Source organism: Periplaneta americana, chromosome 1, assembly GCF_040183065.1.
Source record: "Periplaneta americana isolate PAMFEO1 chromosome 1, P.americana_PAMFEO1_priV1, whole genome shotgun sequence".
Lineage (NCBI taxonomy): Eukaryota > Metazoa > Arthropoda > Insecta > Blattodea > Blattidae > Periplaneta > Periplaneta americana.
The window spans coordinates 175446301-175474297 of NC_091117.1; the positions used below are offsets into that span (position 1 = coordinate 175446301).

General features: G+C 36.4%; 2 protein-coding genes across 4 annotated transcripts; one reads left to right on the top strand and one right to left on the bottom strand.

Moving 5' to 3' along the window:
• Positions 1-213: 213 nt before the first annotated feature.
• Positions 214-9674, bottom strand: LOC138704595 (translation machinery-associated protein 16). The gene is made up of 5 exons (XM_069832668.1): positions 9528-9674; positions 9185-9270; positions 5452-5592; positions 840-988; positions 214-555 (listed from the first exon to the last, which is right to left on the bottom strand). Exons 1-5 carry the CDS (start codon positions 9528-9530, stop codon positions 248-250), a joined length of 687 nt encoding a protein of 228 aa, XP_069688769.1. The 5' UTR covers positions 9531-9674; the 3' UTR covers positions 214-247.
• LOC138704584 (marginal zone B- and B1-cell-specific protein-like) lies at positions 9060-27154 on the top strand. 3 transcript variants are annotated; one of them, XM_069832646.1, is made up of 6 exons: positions 9060-9160; positions 16351-16614; positions 18309-18418; positions 21087-21185; positions 24781-24894; positions 27022-27154. In XM_069832646.1, exons 2-6 carry the CDS (start codon positions 16378-16380, stop codon positions 27116-27118), a joined length of 657 nt encoding a protein of 218 aa, XP_069688747.1. In that variant the 5' UTR covers positions 9060-9160; positions 16351-16377; the 3' UTR covers positions 27119-27154. The 3 variants fall into 3 exon arrangements, with proteins under 3 accessions (XP_069688747.1, XP_069688738.1, XP_069688756.1); XM_069832637.1 differs by lacking the exon at positions 9060-9160 and adding an exon at positions 11891-12004; XM_069832655.1 differs by lacking the exons at positions 9060-9160; positions 21087-21185 and adding an exon at positions 11891-12004.
• Positions 27155-27997: the final 843 nt, after the last annotated feature.

A 27997-nucleotide genomic window follows, 5' to 3' on the forward strand; every position in this document is an offset into this window, starting at 1 on the left:
CACATTGAGTTTCAGAAGATATTAATTATTTGGTATCACAAATCTGTGATAGATAATACCACTAAGATACATTGCAAGTAAGCTGCCATAACTGAAAAGTGAAAGTGATGAAGTGCTCAGGACTGATCTACCCCACCTTTAGTTCACTTCTTTATTATTTTCGTATGCTAAGAATATAAAACATATCAATTATAGAAGAAATAAAACACAAAATAAATTAACAAAGATTTTATTTACAATAGTGATTTTAGGTATCAACATCCATACTTGTATCCTCTTTAACTTCACAGGTCACTGCATCTTCACAGCTGTCTTTATTGTCATCTTCCTGTTCATCTGCTACCTGAGGCTGTGATTCTGGTACTTTCGACTGTGCACTTGTGGATGTGGATTCATCTGTTTCTAATTTAGTTTGGTTGGGCTCAGAACTGGAGATGAGACTTTGCAGATTCTTGCGACTGAACCTTTTCAGCTTGAAGTTCTGCAGAAACCGTAGTTCCCCATTCCAAGACCGTAGAATTTCCAGCTGTTTAGCATTCATAAGATCTGGTATCTCTAAAAACATCAACATACCGAACATTTAAATTATAAGGTCTTAAGTAAAACATTGGTTATAGGACGAAAGAAAAATCACAAAAAAAAACAGCAAACTGTTTTGGAAAAGTTGGTTCAATTTCTGATACCAACCACTGGACAACTATGTTATCAGCTCTTTTCAACAGATCTCAACTCAACTGACATCCATTTTCAATTTGTACTCCTCGTAGGCCTACATCTACATTGGCAAGTATCACTATATACACGCCATCATCACTGAACCAACAAGTTAGATAACATACCCAGGCCACATGTTGCGAACTCCTCCTCTTCCCGCAGCAATGTGAGGCGTATGATGTCCTCCCGATTCGCATGCTGCCTGTTCTTTCTGTTGCCAATAGCATGCTTCAAGCTGATTTGCTCCAGTTCTTCTTGAAATCTTCCGAGATACCTAAAAAATTATATCAAGTTCTTTTTTTTACATATAGTAAAAACTCTTCATTTTGAAATTGGTTAATTAAAAGTAGCACACACACACACACACACATACACGTATGTGTGTGTCTATATATATACAGTAGAACTTGGTTATAGCGACCTCATTTTGTGCGACACCTTGCCTATAACGTCAAATATTCTGTGGTCCCAACTAATTCCCCATAAGACATATGCTTTTCTACCTTGCTTAATACGACAAACATATATGTATCTACCTCGCATATAACGTCATTTTCAACCTCAGTTTGGAATACAATTTTCTAAGAACCAAAGTATTTTAAGAAATATTTTGCTGAAATCTGGCAAATCCTTTACTGTTTCCTGTTTATATCATAGACCTCTGGAATGCAGGCAGATTCCCCATCCCATTGCAACCTGCCCGAATTCATGCGGTATTAATGGTACCTGCATGCGGTCAGTTTCGACAGGAAGTTTTCACTAAGTGCTCGCATTTCAACGCAATATGGCCCCTAAAAGAAGTGAGTAACACTTTAGAAGCCATTAGAATTGTGAACATTTCTATGAAGCTAGAGGAGGGAGTATGAAGCTAGGAGAAGGAGCAGTGAAATTGCAACTGAAATTATGAACATAGAATTTAATTTAGAAAGTGTATACTGGGCAAGTAGGAGACAATAGAATAAAATGACTGATTACTTCACTCCTCAGTGAATAAGTTTGGTGAGTAATGAACAGACTGTTTTAATACAGAATGCTGTATTTATAATTGTACATATATTTTATTGTGTTCATGATATGCTTAAAAGTGAATAGCCTACATATATCTAAAATAAGCCTAATTATGTTTCTTATTTTTCATTTTCCACCTCACTAGACTGATAATATGAATCTCGGTTACTACGACACTCGTTTATAATAACATAATTTTCAAGGTCCCTTGAATGTCGTTATAACCAAGTTCTACTGTGTGTATGTATATGTATGTATATATATATATATATATATATATATATATATATACACACAGTAGAACTTATATATATATATATATATATACATACATACACCGGGTATTTCAGACTACCCGTATCAAACTTTTTTCTCGAAAACTATGTGATACTGGTTGTTCACAAAAAAAATTCCACAACCAAAACCTATGTACAGAATCGATTGGTGATAGTACCATTTCCCGTAACAAAAATGGAAGTAGGGGTACCTGTGGTCAACTTCGAAATTTTAAATGAGAACATGGATCATTGAAGATACCATTGGAAACTACTGTACGTTTAAAAATAAACAACTTTTACTCAAACTTTTTTTTCTAACTTCTATTGTTTACTAACAAAGAAACAAAAATGGTATCTTCTGAGAAATGCTGTATGTTGTTTATGTACGTACACTTTTCATAGTAAGTGTTCAAAATGTACGCCACCCTGTGCTAAACAATGTTCTGATCACCTCCTAACATTCATGATTGCACTTCAGCACAGCTGAGAGACTCACAGGCTTCTCTTGTTTCATGTCTTCTCTAGTCTTCTATATATATATATATATATATATATATATATATATATATATTTTTTTTTTAACTAATGTTACTAGGTTGTCTTCTGAAGGATTTATTATTCCCTAGTTAAATAGATATACGGTATAGGGATTTACATGTTTTAAAATTTGGTTAATACCAAATGTGATAATACAATATTTCGGATGTGTATGAGGGTCTATCCCAAACACACAATTCAAAATAATGAAATACGTCATTGTTAAATTTCGTATTTGACACCTGAAACCTCGCTAGTTATTGTAATATTATAAGTTATGCAAAAGGCCAGGACCACAGAAACGTAACTTTGAGTTGGTTGGGATTCACACTCTTCATAATCGACTACTGAAAGACCTGAATCATAGTTTCAGTGAAGACCGTGGGCTGCTCGCAGCTGTATTTGCTTTCATATCTTTCTTTACGAACTACTTTATCACTGCTCGAATCTCAGTTTTTTCCATCTTCACAAATCACTACAAGAGAACAACAACAGAGAAGCATCCACACCACAACTCTCTACCCAGAGCACCAATCCACCACGTGTTTACTCATGAAGGATGATTAATCATTATGCAAGAACCAGGTTCCGCTAGAGATGACCTCTGCTGGTTATTCCGAAAACTTCTCAAACAACCCTCGTATTATAAAAGCAAATGAAATTCATACCGATTTTTAGAATACACTGGAGGACTCTACTCCTTCATATTCAACTGTTGCCAAGAGGACCAACGAGTTTAAATTTGGTTGGGAGAGCTTAGAAGATGATCCGCATAGTGATCGGCCAAGATGTGTCACTACCCCAGAAATTATTGCAAAAGTGCACAAAATGGTCTTGGAGGATCATCGGCTGAAAATGCGAGGAATTACTAAAGCTGTAGGGATGTCATCTGAATGGGCATATCACATTTTAACTTGTATGAAAAAATTATCTGCTAGATGGATGCCACAACTGTTAACACAGGATCAAAAACGCATCAGAATGCAGATGTCTGAACAAGGTTTGGCCGATTTTCAGAAAAACCAACAAGATTTTTTGCGCTGGTTTCTGACCACAGATGAGACATGGGTCCACTACAATACCCGAGACAAAACAACAGTCAAAGCAGTGGAAACATACTGATTCTCCATCACCAAAGAAAGTAAAGGCAATATGACGGCCAGAAAGGTCACGACATCAGTTTTCTGGGATGCGAAAGGGATTCTATTGATAGATTATTTTCCCACTGCGAAACAATTATGGGACAATACTACGCTAACCTCATGAACCAACTACAGCAAAAGATAAGCGAAAAAAGGCCAGATTTAGCAAGGAAGAAAGTCCTGTTCTATCAAGACAATGCGCGCCCGCACACGAGTCACTGCCATGGCAAAAATACATGAACTGAGGTACAAATTGTTGCCACACACGTCTTATTCACCTGACATGGCTCCATAAGACTTTCATCTCTTCCCTAAGCTCAAAACTTTCTTTGGTGGATGGAGATTCTCTTAAAACGAAGAACTGATAACAGGAGTTGACGAGTATTTTGCTGGCCTAAAGGAATCTAATTTTCGAGATGGAATAAAGTAGTGCTGTTGATCGAGTTGAAAAAATGTTTTAATATACTGTAATACACAATATTGTTAAATTTAACTTGTGTTCAGTGATAAGCATAAGTATTAAATGTTGTATATCTGTATATATATTGTATCGTTATATTACAAAACAACTACTTTAATTACATACTAACATATTTATTATGAGGCTTATAATTTATTGTGTCAATTTCTCCGGGAATTTTTGAGACAACATAAATAACAAAAAGTACACATAGGCTATTCGATACTTAAAAAGTATGAAGCTTCACCTGTTAATAGTGCTTCATCCATGATTTTAAACATGTGAGTGCATTCACATGCTCCGAATTAAGTGCCATTCTACGTTTAGTAACAATGTTTCCTGCATCACTAAACACGAAAAAAATTTTTTTTTCTGTCAAGCACTTCTCAATGATTGTTCAATTTAAATTCACACGTTTCACAAGTTTACCTCTCAAATTCTCATAGGTCTATGACATAATGGAGTTTACACTTTTCACAAACCACAGAAAACTGATTTTTTTTCTTTATCAAACTAAACACACAATCTTCATATAGAAACTCAGTACAGGAAATGCAACTGCAAAACTGCAGCGGTCGAAACAGAAGACTGGCCCCTATTGTAATTGAATTAACAGATTTTAGAAAGAGAAGAAGGTAGTTACACTCTCACTTGCACATAATGTAGACATGGTTAATTTACAAGGGATGAGGGGGACGAATCCCAGAAAAGTATGTATTTCATATGCTAGGAAGATCAGCTGACAAGGTGGAAATTTTCTTGGAAAACCATAAAACTTAATAAGGGTTTCACATTGTGTTTCAACTTTCAATAGAGGTCAAGTGTTTATGCAAAGATTTTCCCTACATTACCTGGTTTACAGTTAGAAAATAACAGTACTATTGTGCTTTTAAGTAAGCAATTTCCGAGATAGAAATACTGTCGGAATTTTTAGTATGAGTTTGTATTAACAAAATAATAATTAATATCAACTACAACCGATTAATTTTAATCATGGGCATGGGCAGCTTCGAATTTTCACGAATTTCAAAGAGGCTGCATCGTAACACTGAACACATAGGCCTAGTTTACTATATTTTCGCGTTCTTACATTCACAGCAAACGTAATTTCGACCAAAACTGATTTAGAATGTATAGAAAATATCGCTTTTCAAGATCATATCTCCCTTTATGGACTAACTTGAAGTTTGCAATGGATTATATAGTATGGTGAAAGCTAAGCACATGAAATTCTATGAAACTTGAATTATGCTTTCTAAGAAATTGTAGACGTAGCTTAAAAAATATATTATACAAACTTGATAAAACTTACAGCTGTATAATGTTGAGTGTCAGTTCAGGTGTATATTTTACAACATCTGGAAGTAAATGATCTCGAAACCATAGGAGCTTCTCTCCAAGCATGTTCTGTTTAACATGGTGCACAAGCTTCACTTTCTCACGGGTGGAGACTCTGAAAGCAAACATACAAGTAAATATCTGATCTGATTTCATTAACATACAATCTAACTGGGATGGCTGGTCCTTAAGAGACACATGGGCTGTGCTCACACTTTCATTACTGATATACAGTAGAAACCGTGGTAATGAAAGGGGTGGACTGAACGGTTAATCGAAAAAATAGGATAATTCGTACCATAACAATGTTTATAAATCAAGTGCATAATACATAATTTCCTTTGTGGTCTTTTGTTAACGTGCTATGTAGTGGAGCTCATTAAAAGTTCAGTTGTCAATGACGGGTGCTTAAGGGCAAAGGGCTGATGTTTAATTATTGTCTGCGGAAAGGTAGGAATACTTGAAGTCTCATGTTGTATAATCTTTTCGCTGTAAGAAAAATCCTAATATAAACAATAGCACGTGACTGAAGTGAGGTTTCATTGGTCGCTGTTTGGCGCCATAGATTCTCAGTACATGTTCCCACTTACTGTTGTACATTTTGTTTCATGATAAACATTTCCCGTTACTCATCAAGTAGGCTTAAGCTTACTACTATACATTCGTTTGCTTAGGAAACATTTACTTTATAATTACTGTAATTAAAACTCACTTAACTTATTATATACATTCCAGACTATTTGTTTTTCTCCGCTTTTGAGAGTGTTTCCACTCTTATGTTTAATAACCACACACCGAGAATGTTGAAACCATACTACAGTACCACGAGCTCAAGTAACACCAGCGAATAGGGATTATAAAGAATGGACACTGAGCGAATTTTCCTGTGTTTTGTTTCTCTGTGCGTCAGCGGTTAGTTCCACTTTCAAGCGCTAGAGGTAGTGTAATCGAGTATACGCTAAGATAATAATTGAGAATAGAGTTGAGACACAGGATCCAAACATCGCCTACCTCATTGCATAATCCAGTAACGCTTTGCTTCAAATAAATTCAAGTTAACAGCTTTTCCTTATTTCTCAGTGACAAACTAGTTGTAATAATAATATTTTATATTTCAGATATCATAAATTACATTATAAAATAATATAATACATTATAAAATTAAGTATCGAATTCGTTTAATATTTGTATATAATATAATATAGGTATATGGTTTTACTTCTCGTAAGAGTTTTGTTTTTCCATTTTCAGCGCTATCAAATCATTACATATTTTAATTGTTGTTGGGGGTCAACGTCTGAACTCTCATTGTAAAGGAACTCTAGAGTCTAGACATTACAATTAATGACGGATTTATTTTTTTATGGATCCAATTTATTTTGAGTACATAATGTACCTAGATGTATTAATTATATGTGTTATATTTCCGCTGTGTCAACTGCTAGCTGGTGTGATGTCAGCGCCAACTCTAGGGAGAAAGCAGAATCTGACGCTCTAGCTGGCTTGAAGGTCATTGAAATCGGTCCAGCTACATCAAAGGTACCGACGCGAAGTGTCCATTCTTTATAATCCCTATTCGCTGGTAACACCAGCTTGTTACAAGAACAGACTACCTCGGTATTACTGTTGGTATTCATCCGCGTTTATAGTACATAACAAAATATAAAAGTAGCTTTTTTTTACATAGCGTTTTACATATGAGTGAACTTATATGTTTCATTGTATTTAACAACTATAATTCAATTTGTTATTTTCAAATAATACAAGATTATGGTCTCCAAAATACGAACTATATCTTCCTGCGTCATGTGAGTGGTTCGACTGGGTACCAATCACGGGTATGACAGCAACGTGCTTGTGTTTACATTAGGATTTTTCTTACAGCGAAAACAGTATAGATTTACGTACTTTATATCCTTGTTTCTTTTTTAATCGCGTATAGTTGTAACACCAATTTTCTATTCTGAAGCAGCATTAACCACAATTTCTTCTTTTCCAAACTTCTCAATTATTTGTAAGTTTTTCGATAATTAACACAATACGTTTTCTTTGATAACTACGGAAGACATTTGCAGAGAAGTTATACAGTATGTTCCACTCAAATAGTAGGGATAAGGACTGAATAAATTGTACACGGGTTTGTGAAAATTCTTGGAGTAATTTCTTTGGAAGCAAGTAGTGATTATTTTACAAGTATTAATTATGTCTGTTGCAGACAGCGAAGCATTTCTACTACATACTTTGTAGTTAGACTAAAGGCTTGTAATAACCTTCTGTAGAAACATAACTTACAGTACTTCATATTTTTTCTGCAACAAAAAGAAAATAGGAGCTACAAAAAAAAAAAAGTCAGATACTCCAATAATCAGTTAAGAGGCTGATTGATAATCGGGGTTCTACTGTAATGAGTTTGACAAGAAGAATGCTGAGTAACATTATTGATGATATAAAGCATTACTTGATTTAAAGAATTGTGTTATTTAAAAATTATGTTCCTTATTTAAATGTTCAAATACTTCCTGCTTTTCGTGCTATATGAAATAAAAACAAATGGTAACCTTGTTAGGTAGACTGTTTTCAGTATCAGGCATGTGATTCTAGTGCAACAATCTCGAGCGCTTGAGACCGACCAAGCAAGTGTTTCAAATGATCAGTTCAAGCAAACATTTCAAATGATCAGTTATAAATTCTGGACTTCATGCACTCGAGCAAATCATTTCCCCAGACTGTCTTCTTCACAACCGAAGACTGATCAGTGAGCTCCAGTCAACCATTTCCGTGAGAATGCAGAGATTTAAACGACATTTCATACAAGTTGAGAGGATACAAAAGCATTTTTTTCCCCTTCTACTTGCCCTGAGTTTGTCGGCGACAGAGCGGTAGCTGTTACCCCTTATACCTGCACCCCCAAGCTGTACATACGAGAAAACAAAATAATAAATAAAGTACATAAAATAATATAAAATACAGCCATACAGATGTTTGACAATTACATGTATGAGTATATTTTAGTGCTGTTCTTACAATATTTTCAACTAATAATTAATTAAATTAACATGTATTATGAAGTCAGGGAGGAGCCACACAGTGCAGATTGTCCCATTGTGTATGCCGTAGAGTAGCAACTAAATTAGCGGTGAAGAAAAAATTATAATCTTCTGTCAATAGCTTTTACTGTGCCAGTTGATTTGAACAGCAATAAAAATGAAATAATTAAATCTGTCACTGTGTTGAATGTCGAAGTTAGGTAGTCGAATGTTTGTGAAATGGGCAGTAGCAACTTCTCCTTCACTCATGATAGAGAGTGTGAGTAGAGGGGAAAGACCCATCAACCAAACTAAAATGGAAAGCAGTAGAAATAGCCTACATAGTAAGAACAACAGACCAGAATCCTCTACTATTGCCCACACAGAAACAAACCCTATCTAACATAGACGTCTTGCACACACAAATACCAAAAGTGTAATCCTGTTACACAATTATGACCAGATTCCGGCCAATCTTAAATATCTCCCCACACTACACACAGGACTGACGTCTGATTTGCGTTTCGTTATACAGTAGGTTACAGGATTGAATGGGGAGGAATAGTTAAGTGACAAGACTGAGGTACCAGTATGTCACAAATCTAAGTGACCTGAAGCCGAGGAATGTGAAAAGGTTTCAGTGATTTAAGTGTGTTGGTAAGATCCAAGAATCAGTCTTACTTTTTAATCTGCTTTGTGAGCTTAAGTGCCTTACGACTTCTTGGATGAATTATCTTCTTAGACAGTTCCTTCTTGGCAGAATTCGGCTGAAATATTACAGATAAATATAACATGTAATTAATCTGCTTTACTGTAATTATAATTGGAATGAGCATTGCAAAGTTAAGTGGTCATGTAAGTTGTTTATAGTAGTGTTAACAAACAACTCTAACCTTAACTACAAACAAATTTCTTTCATTCCTTTATGTAAGTAAATCAAACTGTCAACACTTATATTTAAGTACATAATCGATTTAACATTAATCAATGGGATAAATTAAATAGTTACAATTCATTCACTAACCATTTTAATGAATGTTTGAATACAATATCATACACACGTTCCTACACATACACACGACAAATATCCTTCACTCTCCACTCTCCAGATGACTACATCAAGTACTACCTACAGAATGAAACAAAATTCCCTACATTTTCCCCACTTTTCCCTATAATGTTAAAACTTCCCTACAAATAAATAATATCTCCGCTAAATTGCCTCATTTCTGCTTCATTACGAATTGATAATGATATGGTATACATACAACGAGTTAGAAAGAGAGAGTCTTCTCTTTCTAACTCGTTGTATACATATATTTAAAAAATATTCTAAAATAACACAAGAATATGAAATAAAATAGTAAAGACATCATAAAATAAAGATTATATCTGAGAAAAATTCACATGCAACCCAAATAATTTTTTTAATAGAGAACCTTACAAAATGGATGTTGATGTGTCGCGGGCGGACACGGCCGTGGATTTTTACGTGAATACGTCTGGCTTAAATCGACAGATCTATACGAGATCTTTTTTTTTTTTTTGGCACCAAAGTGAGCGCTCTACCGTAAGCGGAGTCGCTTAGATAAATAATTTTATTTTGCTGGACGGAAATGTTCGCCCACTTCCAAAATGTCCGCCAGTCGTTGCGGGGTCTTACCCGCTCCTCGCGCATGCGCGGAGCCAACTCAATGTTATGCTCGCATCGTAATCATATAATATCCGATCGAATGAGACCATATTTATTTCAATAGTGTTATTAGTCACGAAGTTATAGTGTCGGAATGAATCACCCTGCAAACGTTACATCGACAACGTCCAAAAATGTTAGCCAGTTGCCGCGGACCTCCATCCGCGCCTCGCACATGCGCGGCGCCACCTCAAGGTTGTGCTCGCATCGTAATAATCACATACCCGATCGAATGGGACCACATTTATATCAATCGTGTTATTATTTACGAAATTATAGTGTCGAAATGGATCACCCTGCAAACGTAACATCGACTTAAAGTTTCTTAGGTTTTTCCGTCCTGGTACCCCTAATATCATTCTGATTTTAAGGACCTTATTCACTTGAAAAAGAGTCCCTGTAAGTGCGTGGAACTTTTAAGTGATTAGTAGTTGTGTGATAGCATGTGTTTGGATGTTTGTAGGAATGTAAGCTATGATGTGTATGAAATAATCATTAAAAGGTTTAACCCAGTGGTTCCCAAACTTTTTGAAGGCGCACCCCACCTTTGAGAGAGATATTTGTTTGCGCCCCCCCCCCACTACCGTACCGGTAAATCTCATTCGAAAAATACAAATCGAAAACAACGATAATTTACTCAAAACCAGTGTACTTGTAATGTACTGGTGCCTGAAAGACGAGAAATCGGAATATGCAAACTTTTTTTTTCCTTTGACTTCTTTAGACTGGTCTCCCTTGTCGATATATTTTTCGAACACTTAGATACTTCGAATAGTAGGTAGTTTGAAAGGGCAAGATATTAACATAATAACAGCCAGAGATAAACACAACAGCTTTATAAATAAACTCGATTTTTGGACGATATCACTTGAAAAAACGAAATTTGATTCATTTCAGTGGTCCACACCTGTGGAGTAACGGTCAGCGCGTCTGGCCGTGAAACCAGGTGGCCCGGGTTCGATTCCCGGTCGGGGCAAGTTACCTGGTTGAGGTTTTTTCCCTCAACCCAATATGAGCAAATGCTGGGTAACTTTCGGTGCTGGACCTCGGACTCATTTCACCGGTATTATCACCTTCATCTCATTCAGACGCTAAATAACCAAAGATGTTGATAAAGCGTCGTAAAATAACCTACTTAAAAAAATTCATTAAGGAAAATTTAGCTATTACAGTATGATAGGCCTACAACAAACACGCAGCCATAAGATGCGATCCAGCAGGCAGTGATCAGGATACAGCAAATTACAAAGGTTGTCCAGTTCAGAGAAAGATACTAATCAGTACGGCCAAGTGATTTCATAAATCTTCTTGAGATTGAGTTTCAATTGATAATACTCGTAATAATTACACAACACAGCGCTGTGAAATTAAATTTTCAGTCTTTCCGTAACTTAAATAAACATTAAAATCTTGTAATTATTCAGGAGTTATTTCACTCGAAGACAATACTAGTCACGGCCTTCTTAATCTCTCGTTGAACTTTTGCGAATGTATTTCTTTCGAACATCTCATTATTTCCAGGCCTTTTTTAATAAATATGCGACAGCTCTTGTCTGTGACCGTAGATGTTTGTCTATTGTATTGTAATGTACTACGATCATGAAAGCTTTATTTCGTGAGATAATGCCTGGTGATGAGAAAAAGTTCTAAGGTTTTACATATGTGCAATGTCAGAGAAAGTGTTGAAGCAACTCTATTTATATAATGCCTTTTTAAAGAATGGTGACTCCAAAAATGTTAAAATCAGTTTCGATCATAATACTGCTTTAAATGTAAAGCAATGAACTTCTACAATGATGCATCTTAAGGTAATTTATATTTAGTTCTTTATAGCAGATATTGAAATATTTTTAGTAAATCTTACATATTAACAACACATTTCTTTTGACACTAAAAATTAGTACGACTTTTTTTTTCTGCGCACTTTAAGACTAGATTTAAAATAGAGGTAAATAGTGGAGGAAGTGAAAAAAAAAACATTTTTGGACGAACCAAAGGGGGTTTTTTTCTCTACCTTAGCAAAGTCTGCACTCAATGGTTATATTTATATTTTGTCCCGTGTCTATTCATGCTAATTTTACATACTATAATAACATTCAATGTAACAAAAACAAACAGTGTTACATACCTAAAGAACTACTTGACACGTTGGTACCAAATATGAATGGAATCGACCACTTACAACAGAGCTACAGCACAAAGAAAACGGCAGACTCGCGGCGCTTGCTGAGTAAGAATGCTGGGTGGCGAAATGTGGCATGTTACCGGCCTCTTATCTCGCTATGCAGCCACCTCCGCTGATTAAGATAATCAATTGAGTGTTACTCAGTTATATAGGGGTTTAATTTCATTTTTTTACATGTCATTTTTCTGCATTTGTCCTCCTAAATATGGATTTTAGACCACTGTGCGCCGAATTTTTCTCCTCAAATATTAATTGTCAATATTACAGATATTATTCTGTAGGACAAATTAATAAAAAATCTATAAGATTCTCAATAGATTAGGTCAACTTAATGTTCTAAAATAAGATCATGTTTCATAATAAATTATTGCCACAGTTTATAAGGTCTATAAAAATAACCACAGAGATATGTGAAAAGAGAAACTAAAAGTTCTCAATGGAAGCGAATAAACGGAAGTGTAAGCCACAGCTGTACCACCTTGCCACTTGCCACGTCATGTAAAAGAACTCCTGCGGGACAAAATTCCGGCACACTAGCGACGCTGATATAACCTCGGCAGTTGCGAGGGTCGTTAAATAAACCATAATTTACAATTTTTTTTCCTATAATTTAAAACAAGTAAAAAGTTAATTTAATTGGAGATAACTGTAAATAAAATTAAAATTATTGCTTCCTCTGGAAAAGATCACGTTAAAAATAAAATGTAGGCCATGCCAATATTAAAATTCTTTAAACAACTTAATTCTTTTAATTAGTTAGACCGTGAAATAGTGTAAGCTAAAAAAAAAAAAATATGTATCTGAAACTATCAACATTTATAAACATTACCGGTAATGGAATCATAACTTAAATTTTTAAACCATCGCTAGTGCTAGAACACACTCGGCTTAAAACACATGAAACTTTGGCAAGGCCATTTACTTACTTCTAATGGATTTTAGAGAACCCGGAGGTTCACTGTCGCCCTCAAATAAGCTCGCCATAGATCCCTATCATGAACAAGATTAATCCAGTCCCTACCATCATATCCCACCTCCCTCAAATCCATTTTAATATTATCTCCCACCTACGTCTCGGCCTCCCCAAAGGTATTTTCCTCTCAGGCCTCCCAACTAACACTCTATATCCAATTCTTGATTCATCTATACGTGCTACATTACCTGTCCATCTCAAACGTCTAGATTTATTGTCCCTAATTATGACAGATGAAGAATACAATGCGTGCAGTTCTGCGTTGTGTAACTTTCTCCATTCTCCTGTAACTTCATCCCTCTTAGACTCAAATATTTTCCTAAGCACCTTATTTTGGCAAGACTATTACCAATATTATGGATGTGAAATTTGGACTATAAATAAATCGGATCAGCATTCACTCACAAAAGCAGAGATGCAATGTAAGAGAAAAACAGCTAGATATTCACTTTTGAATCATAAAAGGAACTTGGCTATCTTGAAAGTATAATTTATGCAGGGTGGAAGTGAAGTAACTTTGCAGATTGAAAGAGACGGTAGGGTGCAGGTAAACGAATAGAAAACCTATATTACGTTTTATGATTAAATGCACGGATAATTAGAAAATTAAGTTTGAAATTTCAGTAGTCCGGCAACATCGCCGCTAACACACTCAACACGTATACAGATGTAAGAGTTCAACGAACTCGGTTAGTCTCCGTACGTAAGCTGCCAAGCTGCCAAGACGTTGCCACGCGTTCGCTTCATGCAATGGTTTGAATTTAGGGGCGTTTAATATTACATTTACACGAAAACTCTGAACGCTATTGAAATGCGCCAGGGGGATAAATTATTCTTTATTAGATTTTCTATCGATGTGGACAAAAATCACGATCCTACTCGCAATAGTTATCGAATAAAAGATTGTTAAACATTTGGGAAAAAAAAAACATTTTTTCTGTAAAAATTATGAACTTTCCACCAATATATTATAGTTTTTTGTTACATACAACATGAGCTATTCGCTCTGGAAATCTGCTAGATTATTTCACTTCTATGCTGGGTAACTTTCGATGTTGGACCCCGAACTCATTTCACTGGCATTATCACCTTCATATCATTCAGACGCTAAATAACCTCAGATGTTGATACAGCGTCGTAAAATAACCCAATAAAAAATTTCACTTCTACTCTGTATATGCAGAAAATTTTTGAATTTATTCAGAACTACAGATTGAACTCGATACAGCACGTAAATAGGATGAAATGGCGGAATATTCAAACAATTCCTACACTACCAGTCAAACTGGAAAAGCTAGTTTGGGGCGACCAAATAAACGACTGCTACCAATGATAACAGACCACGAGGACTCAAACTTTTTTTTGATGGAGAATCCGCATGTCGCCATCACATGGACTGTCTTCTGGATTCCGATTCGTGGCAACACCACATCTCATCCCGGGTGACGATGTCCAGAAAATTGTCAGTTTCCATAATGATGTCATCCTACCGTATGATGAGAACACAATCCGAACTAATGGGTGCCCCAATCTAAGAGCAAACATTTTTTATGTAAAGAAATAGGTTTGGAAGTAAATCCTGAAAAGACAAAGTATATGATTATGTCTCGTGACCAGAATATTGTACGAAATGGAAATATAAAAATTGGAAATTCATCTTTCGAAGAGGTGGAGAAGTTCAAATATCTTGGAGCAACAGTAACAAATATAAATGATACTCGGGAGGAAATTAAACACAGAATAAATATGGGAAATGCCTGTTATTATTCGGTTGAGAAGCTTTTATCATCCAGTCTGCCGTCAAAATATCTGAAAGTTAGAATTTATAAAACAGTCATATTACCGGTTGTTCTTTATGGTTGTGAAACTTGGACTCTCACTTTGAGAGAGGAACATAGGTTAAGGGTGTTTGAGAATAAGGTGCTCAAAATATTTGGGGCTAAGAGGGATGAAGTTACAGGAGAATGGAGAAAGTTACACAACACAGAACTGCACGCATTGTATTCTTCACCTGACATAATTAGGAACATTAAATCCAGACGTTTGAGATGGGCAGGACATGTAGCACGTATGGGCGAATCCAGAAATGCATATAGAGTGTTAGTTGGGAGGCCGGAGGGAAAAAGACCTTTAGGGAGGCCGAGACATAGATGGGAAGATAATATTAAAATGGATTTGAGGGAGGCGGGATATGATGATAGAGAATGGATTAATCTTGCTCAGGATAGGGACCAATGGCGGGCTTATGTGAGGGCGGGGTTCCTTAAAAGCCAGTAAGTAAGTAAGTAAGTAAGTAAGTAAGTAAGTAAGTAATCGCCAATAAAGTAGGCAGAGGCGCAAATGGGTACACGCGTGGAATTAGCAAAAATAAATAAATAAATAAATAAATAAATAAATAAATAAATTAATTAATTAATAATAATAATAATAATAATAATAATAATAATAATAATAATAATAACCCAGACTAGTTTAGGGGTCAAGATTTTATAGGTATCGCATTGGTCATCGCCATCATCATCATCATCATCATCATCAAAATTTAAAAAATCGGGCCTTTGGCTTACTCGGCTCTCCTTATTGTGAAGATAGTGAAACGTCACTAAGTATTCCCAAGTAACGGTACTCCCTGTGGTCACTTGATCAAGTGGCGCAAGGTCATCACTTACAAGAACAATGAACAAGAGAAAAAAAACACACACACACCGAGACCCAATGGGGCGGTGTTACATTTTACATCCCTGCCGAAAATCAAACAAGACGCTCTACATTTGAGGCTGGTAATTCTACCGTTCGAACCACAACGCAGAAATTAGATTTATATTACGAAGTTTGTTTTATTTAATAATTCTTCAAAACTACACAAATTATTCTTAGTCATAAAGTAGTTGATAAAGCAGTAACGATGGAATAGGAATAACACAATACGTAACCGAGTTCTAAGAGAAAATCTGTCTAACCTCAAAGTTTCTTTAAAATTAATACTGTTCTCGCAGGTCCGTGTTAATGCGTGTCTGGTGACTATGGTGGCTCTGTTGTGGCTGGTATCTGCGCAGTGTCCTTGCGAGGAGGAGCAGGAGGAGATACCTGAGGAGGTTCCTGCATCACCGCCACTAGAGTCGCCGTACCTGGAGCAATACCGCTGCGGCGTAGTTAAGAGATTGCATTACATACCGAAGTATCCGCTCAAGGACATAGCGAGTATGCCTGTGACGTCAGCGTGCCTGCGCTGTGGTGCCTGTCTCGCCGTCGCCGAAAAGGTAACCACGGCTTTCGATAGTGACACCAGTAAAACGTGCTAAGATAAGTGATCTGGGAAGAAATCTACTGCTGTCGCAAAGCGCTAAATACTCGCGAGCATAATGTACAACTCACATCTCTGCTCTCAAAGGCTGTGATGTGAAATAAGGGGGTACAGAGAAAGCATCGGCTAGGGGGAGACAGGTACTGATGAGGGCAGACAGTAAGCACCAGCTAAGGACGGACAGCTAGTGTCAAGGCCAGAGAGAAAGCACCAGCTAGGGACGGACAGGTAGTGTTAAGGCCAGAGAGAAAGCACCAGCTAGGGACGGACAGGTAGTGATAAGGGCAGAGAGAAAGCATCATTTAGGGAGGGACAGGTGTTGATGAAGGGAAAGAGAAAGCATGAGAGCAGAGAGAAACCACCAGTTATGGAGGGATAAGTACTGATGAAGGCAGAGGGGGAGCATTAGTTAGGAGCGGACAGTTAGTGATTATGGCAGAAAGGACCAGCTAGGGACGGACAAGTAGTGATGAGGGCAGAGAGAAAGTACCAGTTATGGAGGGACAGGTAGTGATGAACTCTCCATCTTGTATCATATGGACCTGAATTCCCTGTTCCTAATGAACCTTTGTAATTGGAGGAATTTTTCCTTCCAGTAGACGAGCTAACAAAAGTGTATCAACGTCCTTTGATCTTTCATATAGTTCAGAACAGGCCTGGGGGATTTATGCGTTAGCTTGGTCGATCTTCAGATAGCGGTCTCCTTCTTACTTACTTACTTACTTACTTACTTACTTACTTACTTACTTACTTACTTACTGGCTTTTAAGGAACCCGGAGGTTCATTGCCGCCCTCACACAAGCCCGCCATTGGTCCCTATCCTGAGCAACATTAATCCAGTCTCTTCATCATATCCTACCTCCCTCAAATCCATTTTAATATTATCTTCCCATCTACGTCTCGGCCTCCCCAAAGGTGTTTTCCTCCGGCCTCCCAACTAACACTCTATATGCATTTCTGGATTCACCCATACGTGCTACATGTTCTGCCCATCTCAAACGTCTGGCTTTAATGTTCCTAATTATGTCAGGTGAAGAATACAATGCGTGCAGTTCTGTGTAGCGGTCTCCTTCTACTCCCGCAATTGTGTTCATCGTGGACATCAGTGGCTTGCAATGTGTAAGCTACATTTACATTTTTTTGTAAACAGAAAATTAAATGTGGTATTTATGTACATATGTAGGCGAAGCACATCTTGTACTCATTGCCAATGTCACGTCACTGAATCTCTGCGTTGTTTATCGTTTCTATCCACTTGTCCGCAGCTAGTTTCTCTGTGAGCGCGAGCGCGCTCAGAGAGAGGCTTACCCCTAGCCCTGATCAATTATTACTATTATTATTATTATTATTATTATTATTATTATTATTATTATTATTAACTGAGTAAACGCCTACATACCAAGAAAATCTGTTTTACCATAAAATGTATTATTATTATTATTATTATTATTATTATTATTATTATTATTATTATTATTATTATTATTATTATTATTATTATGAATTGATAAAACGGGAATACATCAACAAAATTTATTTTGCCACAAATTCCACATTTTTCTTCTGAAGATATGAACTAAGGTAGGTATTTCTAAATGTAAAACGTAAGGTAGGGGCCAGAAGTTCTTGTAAATAACGTCCTGTTGCAGCTGAACGAGACGTTAGTCGTGGCCCATGAAACAGCGTACTGGATGCGACGCTTAGACGATGATTACGTCGTTGAGCTCTTACGATCCCTCTGCAACAACGGATTCGAAAAGTGAGTGAACGATTCATCAACTTCTTTAATGATTCATTCTATCTGTAACTGGATTTGGTACGATATCAAGTATGGAGAAGGTGATTAAATCCCTCATGTCGGTAATCTAGATGATGACACTGATGACGTTGACAAATATTTAGACGATGGTAACAATGATACACTAACAACCTTACTAATTGACAATTATGAAGATTACGGCGATGTTGAAGATAATGATGACGATGTTGATGACAATTACAATTATTATGTTAATTTTGACGACTTGATGACGATTATGACGATGACGATGATGATGATGATGATGATGATGATGATGATGATGATGATGTAAGCAACATTGACGACGGTGATGACCAAGACTCGGATGTTGATGGAATATCATCTTAGAGCATGATATTACTAGACAATGCAGAATCTATTATGCATATAAACTCGTTTTGCTTACATAATAACCTATATCGTTTATTTTTATTTTTCATTTTCTTGTATTCTTCCATGTAGCATTATGTATATGTATGTTGAGGCTATCAAATGCAAAACTCGTCTTATCCAGGTAAATTGATTTGTCAGAAAAACAGGAAAAACCGTTATGGATATGGACAGTTTTGCATTTGATAGTAGTTTTCTAAGCTATATGGAAGAGGAATTAGACAAGATTTGCACAAACCAACTATATCAGTAGATAGAGAGCTGCAAGAAGTACAATATGCCATATGTAACTCATTTTTTTTTAATTTTGGATAAGGCGAGTTTTGAATTATTAACACTACAATTGGGTATACACATGGTGGCAGTGATATATAATATACAATAATAACATTATAATAATTACAGTAATAAAATGTACAATAATTATAGCAATAAAAATAAAATAAAAATAAATGTAATTCTAACTATAAATAAATAAATGCAATAAACCTTGGACTATAAATAAAAACTATCTCTAATAACGCCTACTATAAGCAAAAGTAAACCTAACTTATAAGTACTTCTATTAAACCCAACTATTATCAACTTAAATAATTACATATCACCTTAATTAATTACATATCATCTTAATTAACTACATGACACTACTTTAGATAATTACACTACACCTACAATTAAATTTTCTCGTCTAATATTCTCAACCTGTCCTTAAATGTATTGATTTTGAGAGGACCACCCTAAAAGATTGCCGCAGGTAGGCTGTTCCAGTCTATTCTTGTGCGGTTAACAAAGGAAAATTTTTCCACGTCCGTTCTATGTTTTCTGTATTTAAACTTCCTAATATGATCAGCCCTGCCTAAGTATGATGGTGTCACTAATCTAGCAATGATGTCGGTCCATTCTTTGTGTCCCATTTGTGCCTTAAACAATGCGGTCAGTTATCCATTGGTTACCGGTATTTTAAAAGTAATTTTCTGGTTTTGTTGCATTTTTAGTTGTTTTCGCCTTTTCAGCGGGCTTTTTCTTCACATTTATTTGAGATTTTACTGAATTCAAATATCGTACACGACATGTGCGATACTCCGGGACTTCCCCTAACTCAATAAGTAAGACAGCAGAGATCTGGAGCAGCGACACCAGTAGAGCGTAGCCTGGTGTCTCTTACAAGATTTAAGTAAGGGTGTCAAAATACCAAAGTAAAGATTTTTGTAACAGTTAGTGTCTGAGTTCGGTGACGGTATATTTTCCATTGATGGATGTATTTTATTTTGTAAATTGTGCGAAATGCACTATGGAAAAACGCTTTACGATTGCACCGGTATATCGAGAGTAAGAAGCATTTAAATAATGCGATGTGTGCAAAAGAGAGAAATAAATAAAAGTACATAATTCAACACAACATAAGGAACAATGTTTTAATTTACTATCACCTGTATTTTTCCCATGCCTCATTGTTTCCATTAGTTTTCTCCGAAACCTCAAGAACAGGACATATGTTCATATAAACTTTTTTTGTTCAGAATCACCAATATTATCACCCCTCAAACCATGTGCCTTTCCTCCTGACTCACCCTGTATGTTCCTTTACTTATTTATTACCTTTAAGAATTTTAACTGGAAAATCTAGAAAATGCACCTATTAACACATTGATGACATTGAATTTTTACCATTAAACTTTCTATAAACAAATTTTCCATTTCAAAGAGCTAAAATTCGATTTTTTAAAGTCTTAGGGCCATATTCATAGACATTCTTAGCGCGGACTTCCGGTGGATGATCAGCGAACTAACGTTTTTTGTATTCATAAACTAGTGTTAGTGATCTTGTACAAGTAATCACTCGATAGCCGGGGCTAGTTTAGCACGCTCGTAGCGCGGACTAGCGAAATGTCTATGAATAGCACCCCTAGATTTTTAATTAGTTGCTAAAATCTATCATCTCTATCCATTAGCGGTGAGCATGTTGCTCCGCTCTGTATAGAGGAGCGGATACCACAGTCTAGTATATAGTCACGAAGCTCAATACGTAGTAAATATGCATCCATAGACAGTTGCTAACCACTAAGGTCGCTAGTATCGCCTCATTACAGATAATGCGAAATAGTACCGGCACAGTCTAGTGTTCCTAGCACCCTTCACAACTCAAGCTTCGTGATTGTATATACTAGACTGTGCGGATACCTAGCCATAAGGCTCTCTGTGCGCGTGAGTTGAAATTATTCTTTTTTACTTACAGCTATGGTCTGCGTGAAATCGATGGGAAACGTGTGATATCGGAGGCCTACTCGTACTCTACTCACGTTCCCTCGGTGTACGACGGCATGTGGACGAAAAAGTGAAGTAACTCATTTCCATCTCCCACTCTGTTCCGAAGCTCGACATCTAAATCTAAATCACGATATAGATACAGCAGATGAACACATTCCACATTCATGTAACGACATCTCTTCCGGCTCCTATTGGCCAGCGATGGGGAACTGCCTCTCTCAGAGAGCTTAGCTTGCCCCCTCACCCCAGTCTTAACAGGTGGGGTAAAGTGGAGTGTATGCATTCGCCACGCATAAAACCACTGCATAATCGATTCATTCTGTGATGGCTTGTATTCCAGAATAAGTAGCCTATTCCTCCTTTCTCTTTCCAATATCAGATTCTCAATTTATTATGATTAATTACTTATGGCTTTTAAGGAACCCGGAGGTTCATTGCCACAGTCACGTAAGTCCGCCATCGGTCCCTATTCTGAGCAAGATCAATCCAGTCTCTATCATCACATCCCACCTCCCTCAAATCCATTTTAATATTATCCTCCCATCTACTCTCGGCCTCTCAAAAGTATTTTTCCCTCCGGCCTTCCAACTAAAGGCTGGTTCACAATAAACCGGGAACGGAAACGAGAACGGAAATATTGTTAAAATAAATGTATTTAAATTTGACCATTCCAATGAACTATTGTGAATGCTCACATTTAAATACATTTATGTTAAAATAAATGTATTTAAATTTGACCATTCCCAATTGAACTATTGTGAATGCTCACATTTAAATACATTTATTTTAACATTATTTCCGTTCTAGTTCTCGTCGTTTCCGTTCCCGGTTTATTGTGAACCAGCCTTAACACTCTATATGCATTTCTGGATTCGCTCATACGTGTTGCATGCCCTGCCCATCTCAAACGTCTGGATTTAATGTTCCTAATTATATCAGGTGAAGAATACAATGCGTGTTGTTCTAGGTTGTGTTGTGTTCCTGTAACATTAATGATTTGTTAATTCACTTTTCATGTAACTAATTACTTCAATCCCTTTCTGTATGATCGAATTATATAATGATATAAACTCCTCTTGCTCTGAAAGGAAGTGTCGCAGCCCATGGGTTTCTTAACAAAAAACTGTTTGAAAGAAGGTTATCTATCCGATCCAAAAGTTTGTGGTCTGATTTATAAAGATCCCGTATATTGCAGTTTTATATACTTTACTTGGAGGCCTATATCCGGTTCACTTTCATTTTATACTGCGCCTTACATCTACAGTACATGCCGCCGTAGTTCCATGAACACGCAGTCATAATTTTTTACATTTTCATTTCAATCGTAATTTCGAAAGTACGTGGATAAACCCATCGTTTTTGTTTGAATGGGCGCCAATAACATTGTTCGTCGGCTTGTTAGAGACAAGTCAAAATCACAATTATTTGTTTTAAATGGGCAGTAGTCAATGACATACACAGTTTTAAAACTATTCAATTGACAGTGGTGATTGAGTGTGAATAGCTGAAAACAGAAGAAATATTACAAAAAGATTGCTGTTTCTGAAGAAATAAGGAACAAACAAAGAAATGAGATTATCACTTTCGCAATGTGTACCCTATTTCACTTTGAGTATACAAATGACACAGTTGAATACATAAAAATATCTAGTAATATCGATGAATTCTTCACGGCACTTTTGCGAGAATCTGTTTCTCCACCAAGCCCAGCCTATCCAGCAGGAAAAGTGCCAATGAAAACAGAAAGAAGTGCAAGACTTGGAAAAAATTAAGCGGTACATCAGAAGTGAGCATACGGCATTTTATGAAGAACTTTTCCGCTGATCTACGGACAGTAATGCAACGTACAATGACTGGAAAACAGTACATCCCAAGTGAAAAGACTGACCTCTCTTCATCATTCATGATATTTTCCTTTTTTCATTTATAATCACAGTAGAATCCCGATTATCCGTCACCCTAGTAACCGATTGTCGGATTATCCGACTGTCTTTCTCTCTCTCTATCTCTCTCTCTCTCTCTCTCTTTTTTGCTACAGAATATATGAAGTTCTGTACATTATCCTGTTATTTTTTATTTTTTTTCGAGAGAGAGGATTATTACAAGACTTTGCCCTTACACAGGATGGTCTATTGTTCAAGTTCTTGTACTGTATAACCTCTATATAAACTGTCTTCCACGGGTATCAAAAGAAATCGTGTTGTACTAAGTATGAAAAAGTGCAAATAGAGTGGTTTGGGGAACGAGAAACTGTGGCTCATCTCAGAATACGAAATTGGAATCAGAACTGTATGCGATTTAATAAAAATCAAGGATATAGTGTATAAAGTACGTAAATCTACAACATGAGATGTCCACTCTTTCTATCTTCCAACAGAACAGCTATTATAAGGAGTTTCCTTGCAACTTAACAACTCGTTGTTAACAACCAAACTTAAATCAGTGAAGTTATGATCCATTACCTAGCATATTCAATACAAAACCATAGAGGAGCTTAAGAGATTGTACGCATTATTCACTAAATTTTCGAAAATCTTTTATGGTACGGATTATCCGATTTTTTCGATTAGGCCTAACCGTTCAGTCCACCTTCTTCATTACCACGGATAATAGAGGTTCTACTGTATTATATATTGCTTGTTGATTATGTATGATTTCCAGTAAAGTAATACAAGACTAGCACGAAAATGGCCATATTTTATTTGATTTTACTTGTTATAAAATTGATTTTTTAAAGAGAGCGACTTTTTTCAAACCGTATTTTAAATCTCGATAAAACCTTAAGTATCCGCATAATGCGTAAAAACCAACAAATCTACCTACCCTATCAGCCCACATGTCCGGAATTATATATTTCCAGGCCACCGGCGTGGCTCAGTCGGTTAAGGCGCTTGCCTGCCGGTCTGAAGTTGCGTTCGGGCGCGGGTTTGATCCCCGCTTGGGCTGATTACCTGGTTGGATTTTTTCCGAGGTTTTCCCCATCCGTAATGTGAATGCAAGGTAATCTATGGCGAATCCTCGGCCTCATCTCGCCAAATATCATCTCACTATCACCAATCTCATCGACGCTAAATAACCTAGTAGTTGATACAGCGTCGTTAAATAACCAACTAAAATAAAAAATAAAATTATATATTTCCAGATAGTTTTCCTCTAACATAGTTTCCCCCCCCCCCCACAAATTTACTTTCCTGGCTTACGCTTACGGCCTTTTAAAAAGAAGCCGATTCACGTGTCCCAGTGTTGCTGTTGTAGGTATTGCTCGACCAACGCCAGTGGAGTCCTGCAGCCCGGAGCCGTGGCGCTACTGCTCATGCGTTCGTAATATCGCATCGCGATAGTTTAATATTACGCCCGCGGCTCCACTCGCCTTGGTCGAGTAATAATTATGCTGTCTGCTCTGTTTACAATTCGAGTTCCCCGTCTCTGTTACTGAAAGTCCATTGACAGTCGCTGAGTCAGCGTGTTTCACAAAATAAATGTATCAACTATGGACCACACATTGCACTCCCAGTTACAGATTTTTCGATGACAGGATATACCGGGTAAATTACTCTTTGCTCGCGATTTTCTACTGATTTCATGTAAGTTAACGTCTGAGCAATCCATATCATGATTACGAATAATATGTAACCCTTTGCTCATTGCGCATGCGTACTCAGATTGCAGGACCTGTGCCACTACTACCTGGACGAATACGGGGAGGCTAGACTGTACCAGACATGGCTGCATGGAGGGCGATACCCACCAAGGGATATGGCCAACACCATCTGCAGGTAGTTTTAAAGTAATCGAAACTAATAGAATTTCATTTAAAGATTTTTAAAACGCCTTAATGGCGTAGGCCTATACAGGGGATAAATTTACCTTTCATACTATTTAAAAAACTCTGAACTATCAACTGCAGTCCTCGCTGTATCTTCAGGTCAGTGTGTCCAAGTAGAAACATTGCTGATTGAGATTTGATTCAAGGGGACAGAGGAGATTCATGTCCCTTACCGGAGACCGTAAATTGCCTCCCCACGTAAAAATATGTAAATTGCCTCCCCATGTAAAATACGTAAATTGCCTCCTATTTACATGAGCAAGAGAACGTTCTTCCCGTTTGTAAATACGCCACTGTAACCAAAATTTTCCTTCCAATTGCAGACTTAGGACTGTCAGTAATACAAACTTACGTGCATAATGCGCACAAATTACTGGCATGGTTAAAAATGCGGTTCAATATGCTTAACACATTGGTCAGCTTCAGTTGGAAAAAACTTCGTCATAAAATTTAAAATATGATTAAAACATTAATTACTGTCTTCTTTAAACAGGCAGAAATGTAAAACAAACAGCCCTTACGAACTCAAGTCGAGTAATCTGTTTTTGCCGAAGTGCAAGTATTTAATTTCGTGAAAATAATTCTTTCCGCGAAACAGGTTAATTATTTTTGCCCAGGCTTCTAAGCGACACACACGTACTCATAGGTGTTGGTGTTGAACTTTAACGAAGTGATAAATATCTGAATGGCTGACGTTGAAAAAAATGTTGTTTTCTATGGAATGACGTCATTTCGACTGATGAACAAGTAGTACCGTACGAGATGCACTCAGTGGCGGATTTGAAGATTCGAAGTCCTAGACTAGTGGGAGGCAATTTACGTACATCATCTCTACTAGGCAGGAGGCAATTTACGTACTTATGAAAAGTAAACAGCCCCCTTGGAGGCAATTTACATTACCTCCCTTCCGTAGAATCCGAGTATGTGCTCATTGTCTCACGGTTTGCACTGTGTTATTGAAGGCAGTGGGTTTGTATCATGCAGACCACAGAAACAGGGAATTTCAAAATCTAGTGTTCGTTGAAAATCCTTAAAAGAGTGAGGTCGATATCAGACAAAATAACATTATAAATTAATTTAAACATCAGTATAGGTACACCTTTTAATGCAACCCAAATTCATTTTGGCAATAAGATGCCATTTTTACTTACATGCTATACGAGAGGAGGGAGTTACCGACCTTAATTTGCTATTGAAAAAATAACGCCTGAAACCGAGGTTCGTTTGGCAATATAAGCACTCAACTGTACTATCTGTTAATTAATTAACATTTCTTTTCGACATGTCGTCTGTACACAGCAATTTCTCTTTAATTTGTCCGAGTTTCCTTTTTACCATGTCACAGATGCAGGAAAATTAAGCTTTTGAAATCTATGTATCGAATTGTGTAGTTTGTGAATTACTATACTTCAGAGTACTTTATCTATGTGCCATGCAATAATGACATATACTACAAGACAAACATGGTGAGCAAACGGAAATAAAATAATTGAGGTTTCACTATGATTATTATTATTATTATTATTATTATTATTATTATTATTATTATTATTATTATTATTATTATTGTTAGCATATATTTTGAACTTATACACGATTTTTTTTCGACAGACTTTAGAATCATTATATTTATAATAAACCTATTATTTTTACTAATGATTTCAAGTTCTCTTCAGTTGGGGAACACAAAATTGTGAACACACGTAATATTTTATTTCGAGCCGCCACTGTATATGTATAATCATCCTGAAAAGCATTGGACTTAATGTAGACTCTATAGGCTACACATAATGTTCAACATGACAATTATAATACGGTTATTTGATTGACTCTTGAAAAGATTAATAGAATCTACACAACTGCACAAGATATCTTACAGTTTGAAGAAAATACGTATATAGTAGACACACACACAATACAAAGGGAGATAAATGGTTCACTTAAAACTTTTACGCTATCCAAAGTGGTTTTCTTAGACATTTCACCTGAAAATCGTCTTAGGCCTAATCACGCATTTTATTCAAGAAATTCGGTAGATAACTTGACAACATAATAATTTAGGTATCTTTTATTCCAGGAATGACGGAATTTTCCGAGATTGTACGAACATCCCAAATGGAGAGTCACTAGTGAGTCAGTCCAAAACGGAAACTTTGTGGGTTGTGTGTCCTTAAACTCTGATAACAAGAAGTACATATTTTACAATTTCATAGAACTATATTTTCATCAAATTTATCATTGTACTGGTCACATTTTATAATAATTATAATTATTCTTATGTATTGTATATTTCGGTTATTTGTAATTTGAGAAAACAATTTATAGGCTAAGCGACAAAATAGTAGATTAAATTAGTTACAGTCTACTGCTTTACAATTTAATGTTATACTTTTATTGATGCTTCACTATTAGCCAAGGTAACAGGGATCAATTCTCAGAGTAATCTGAGAGATTAGAACTGGAGAAAATATTCTCCAATAAAAACTTATATGGACTCTTTCTGCCTCATTATATGAAACTATCAGAGAGAAAATGAGTCTGTGCTAAAATATATTTTTAGATTTTCATGAATATATATATATATATATATATATATATATATATATATATATATATATATACATGTAGGTCTACTTACAACACATTAACCTTTTTCCTGCAATTTTCAGGCGAGTTTCTAACTGGTTCCAACAACAAACCAAATAAAGATCAACTCAATTGCGCGTTATCTTGTGTACTCTCCTCTGCGTTTGCGATCATGCGTAGTGTCTTGTACCTGGAACTTTGAATATTCCATCGTCTCATCTTTTTTGGGGACTGTACAGAGGCTGCATACCAACTAGGTCCCGAGTAACAATGTAATCTTACTAGGGTAAAATATAAACATACCGAGTGGGTCCAAGGCATATACTAACTAGGTCCCAAGAGTTGGCCTTGGCTTACCTACGTGAAATCTAAATTATATAACCAGTCACAGTTAGATTGTACTGGGAATAATCAACCGCTAGGTAAAGTAGGTAGCTTACAATTCAAATGACACTCTAATGTGCATG

Coding starts and splice junctions, on each gene's coding strand:
- LOC138704595 (XM_069832668.1), bottom strand. Junction 5,593..9,184: donor CTCACAAAGCAGATTAAAAA/GTAAGACTGATT, acceptor GTTTGCTTTCAG/AGTCTCCACCCGTGAGAAAG. Junction 556..839: donor GTTCGCAACATGTGGCCTGG/GTATGTTATCTA, acceptor TGATGTTTTTAG/AGATACCAGATCTTATGAAT.
- LOC138704584 (XM_069832637.1), top strand. Junction 18,419..21,086: donor TGCAACAACGGATTCGAAAA/GTGAGTGAACGA, acceptor TTTTACTTACAG/CTATGGTCTGCGTGAAATCG. Junction 24,895..27,021: donor ATGGCCAACACCATCTGCAG/GTAGTTTTAAAG, acceptor CTTTTATTCCAG/GAATGACGGAATTTTCCGAG.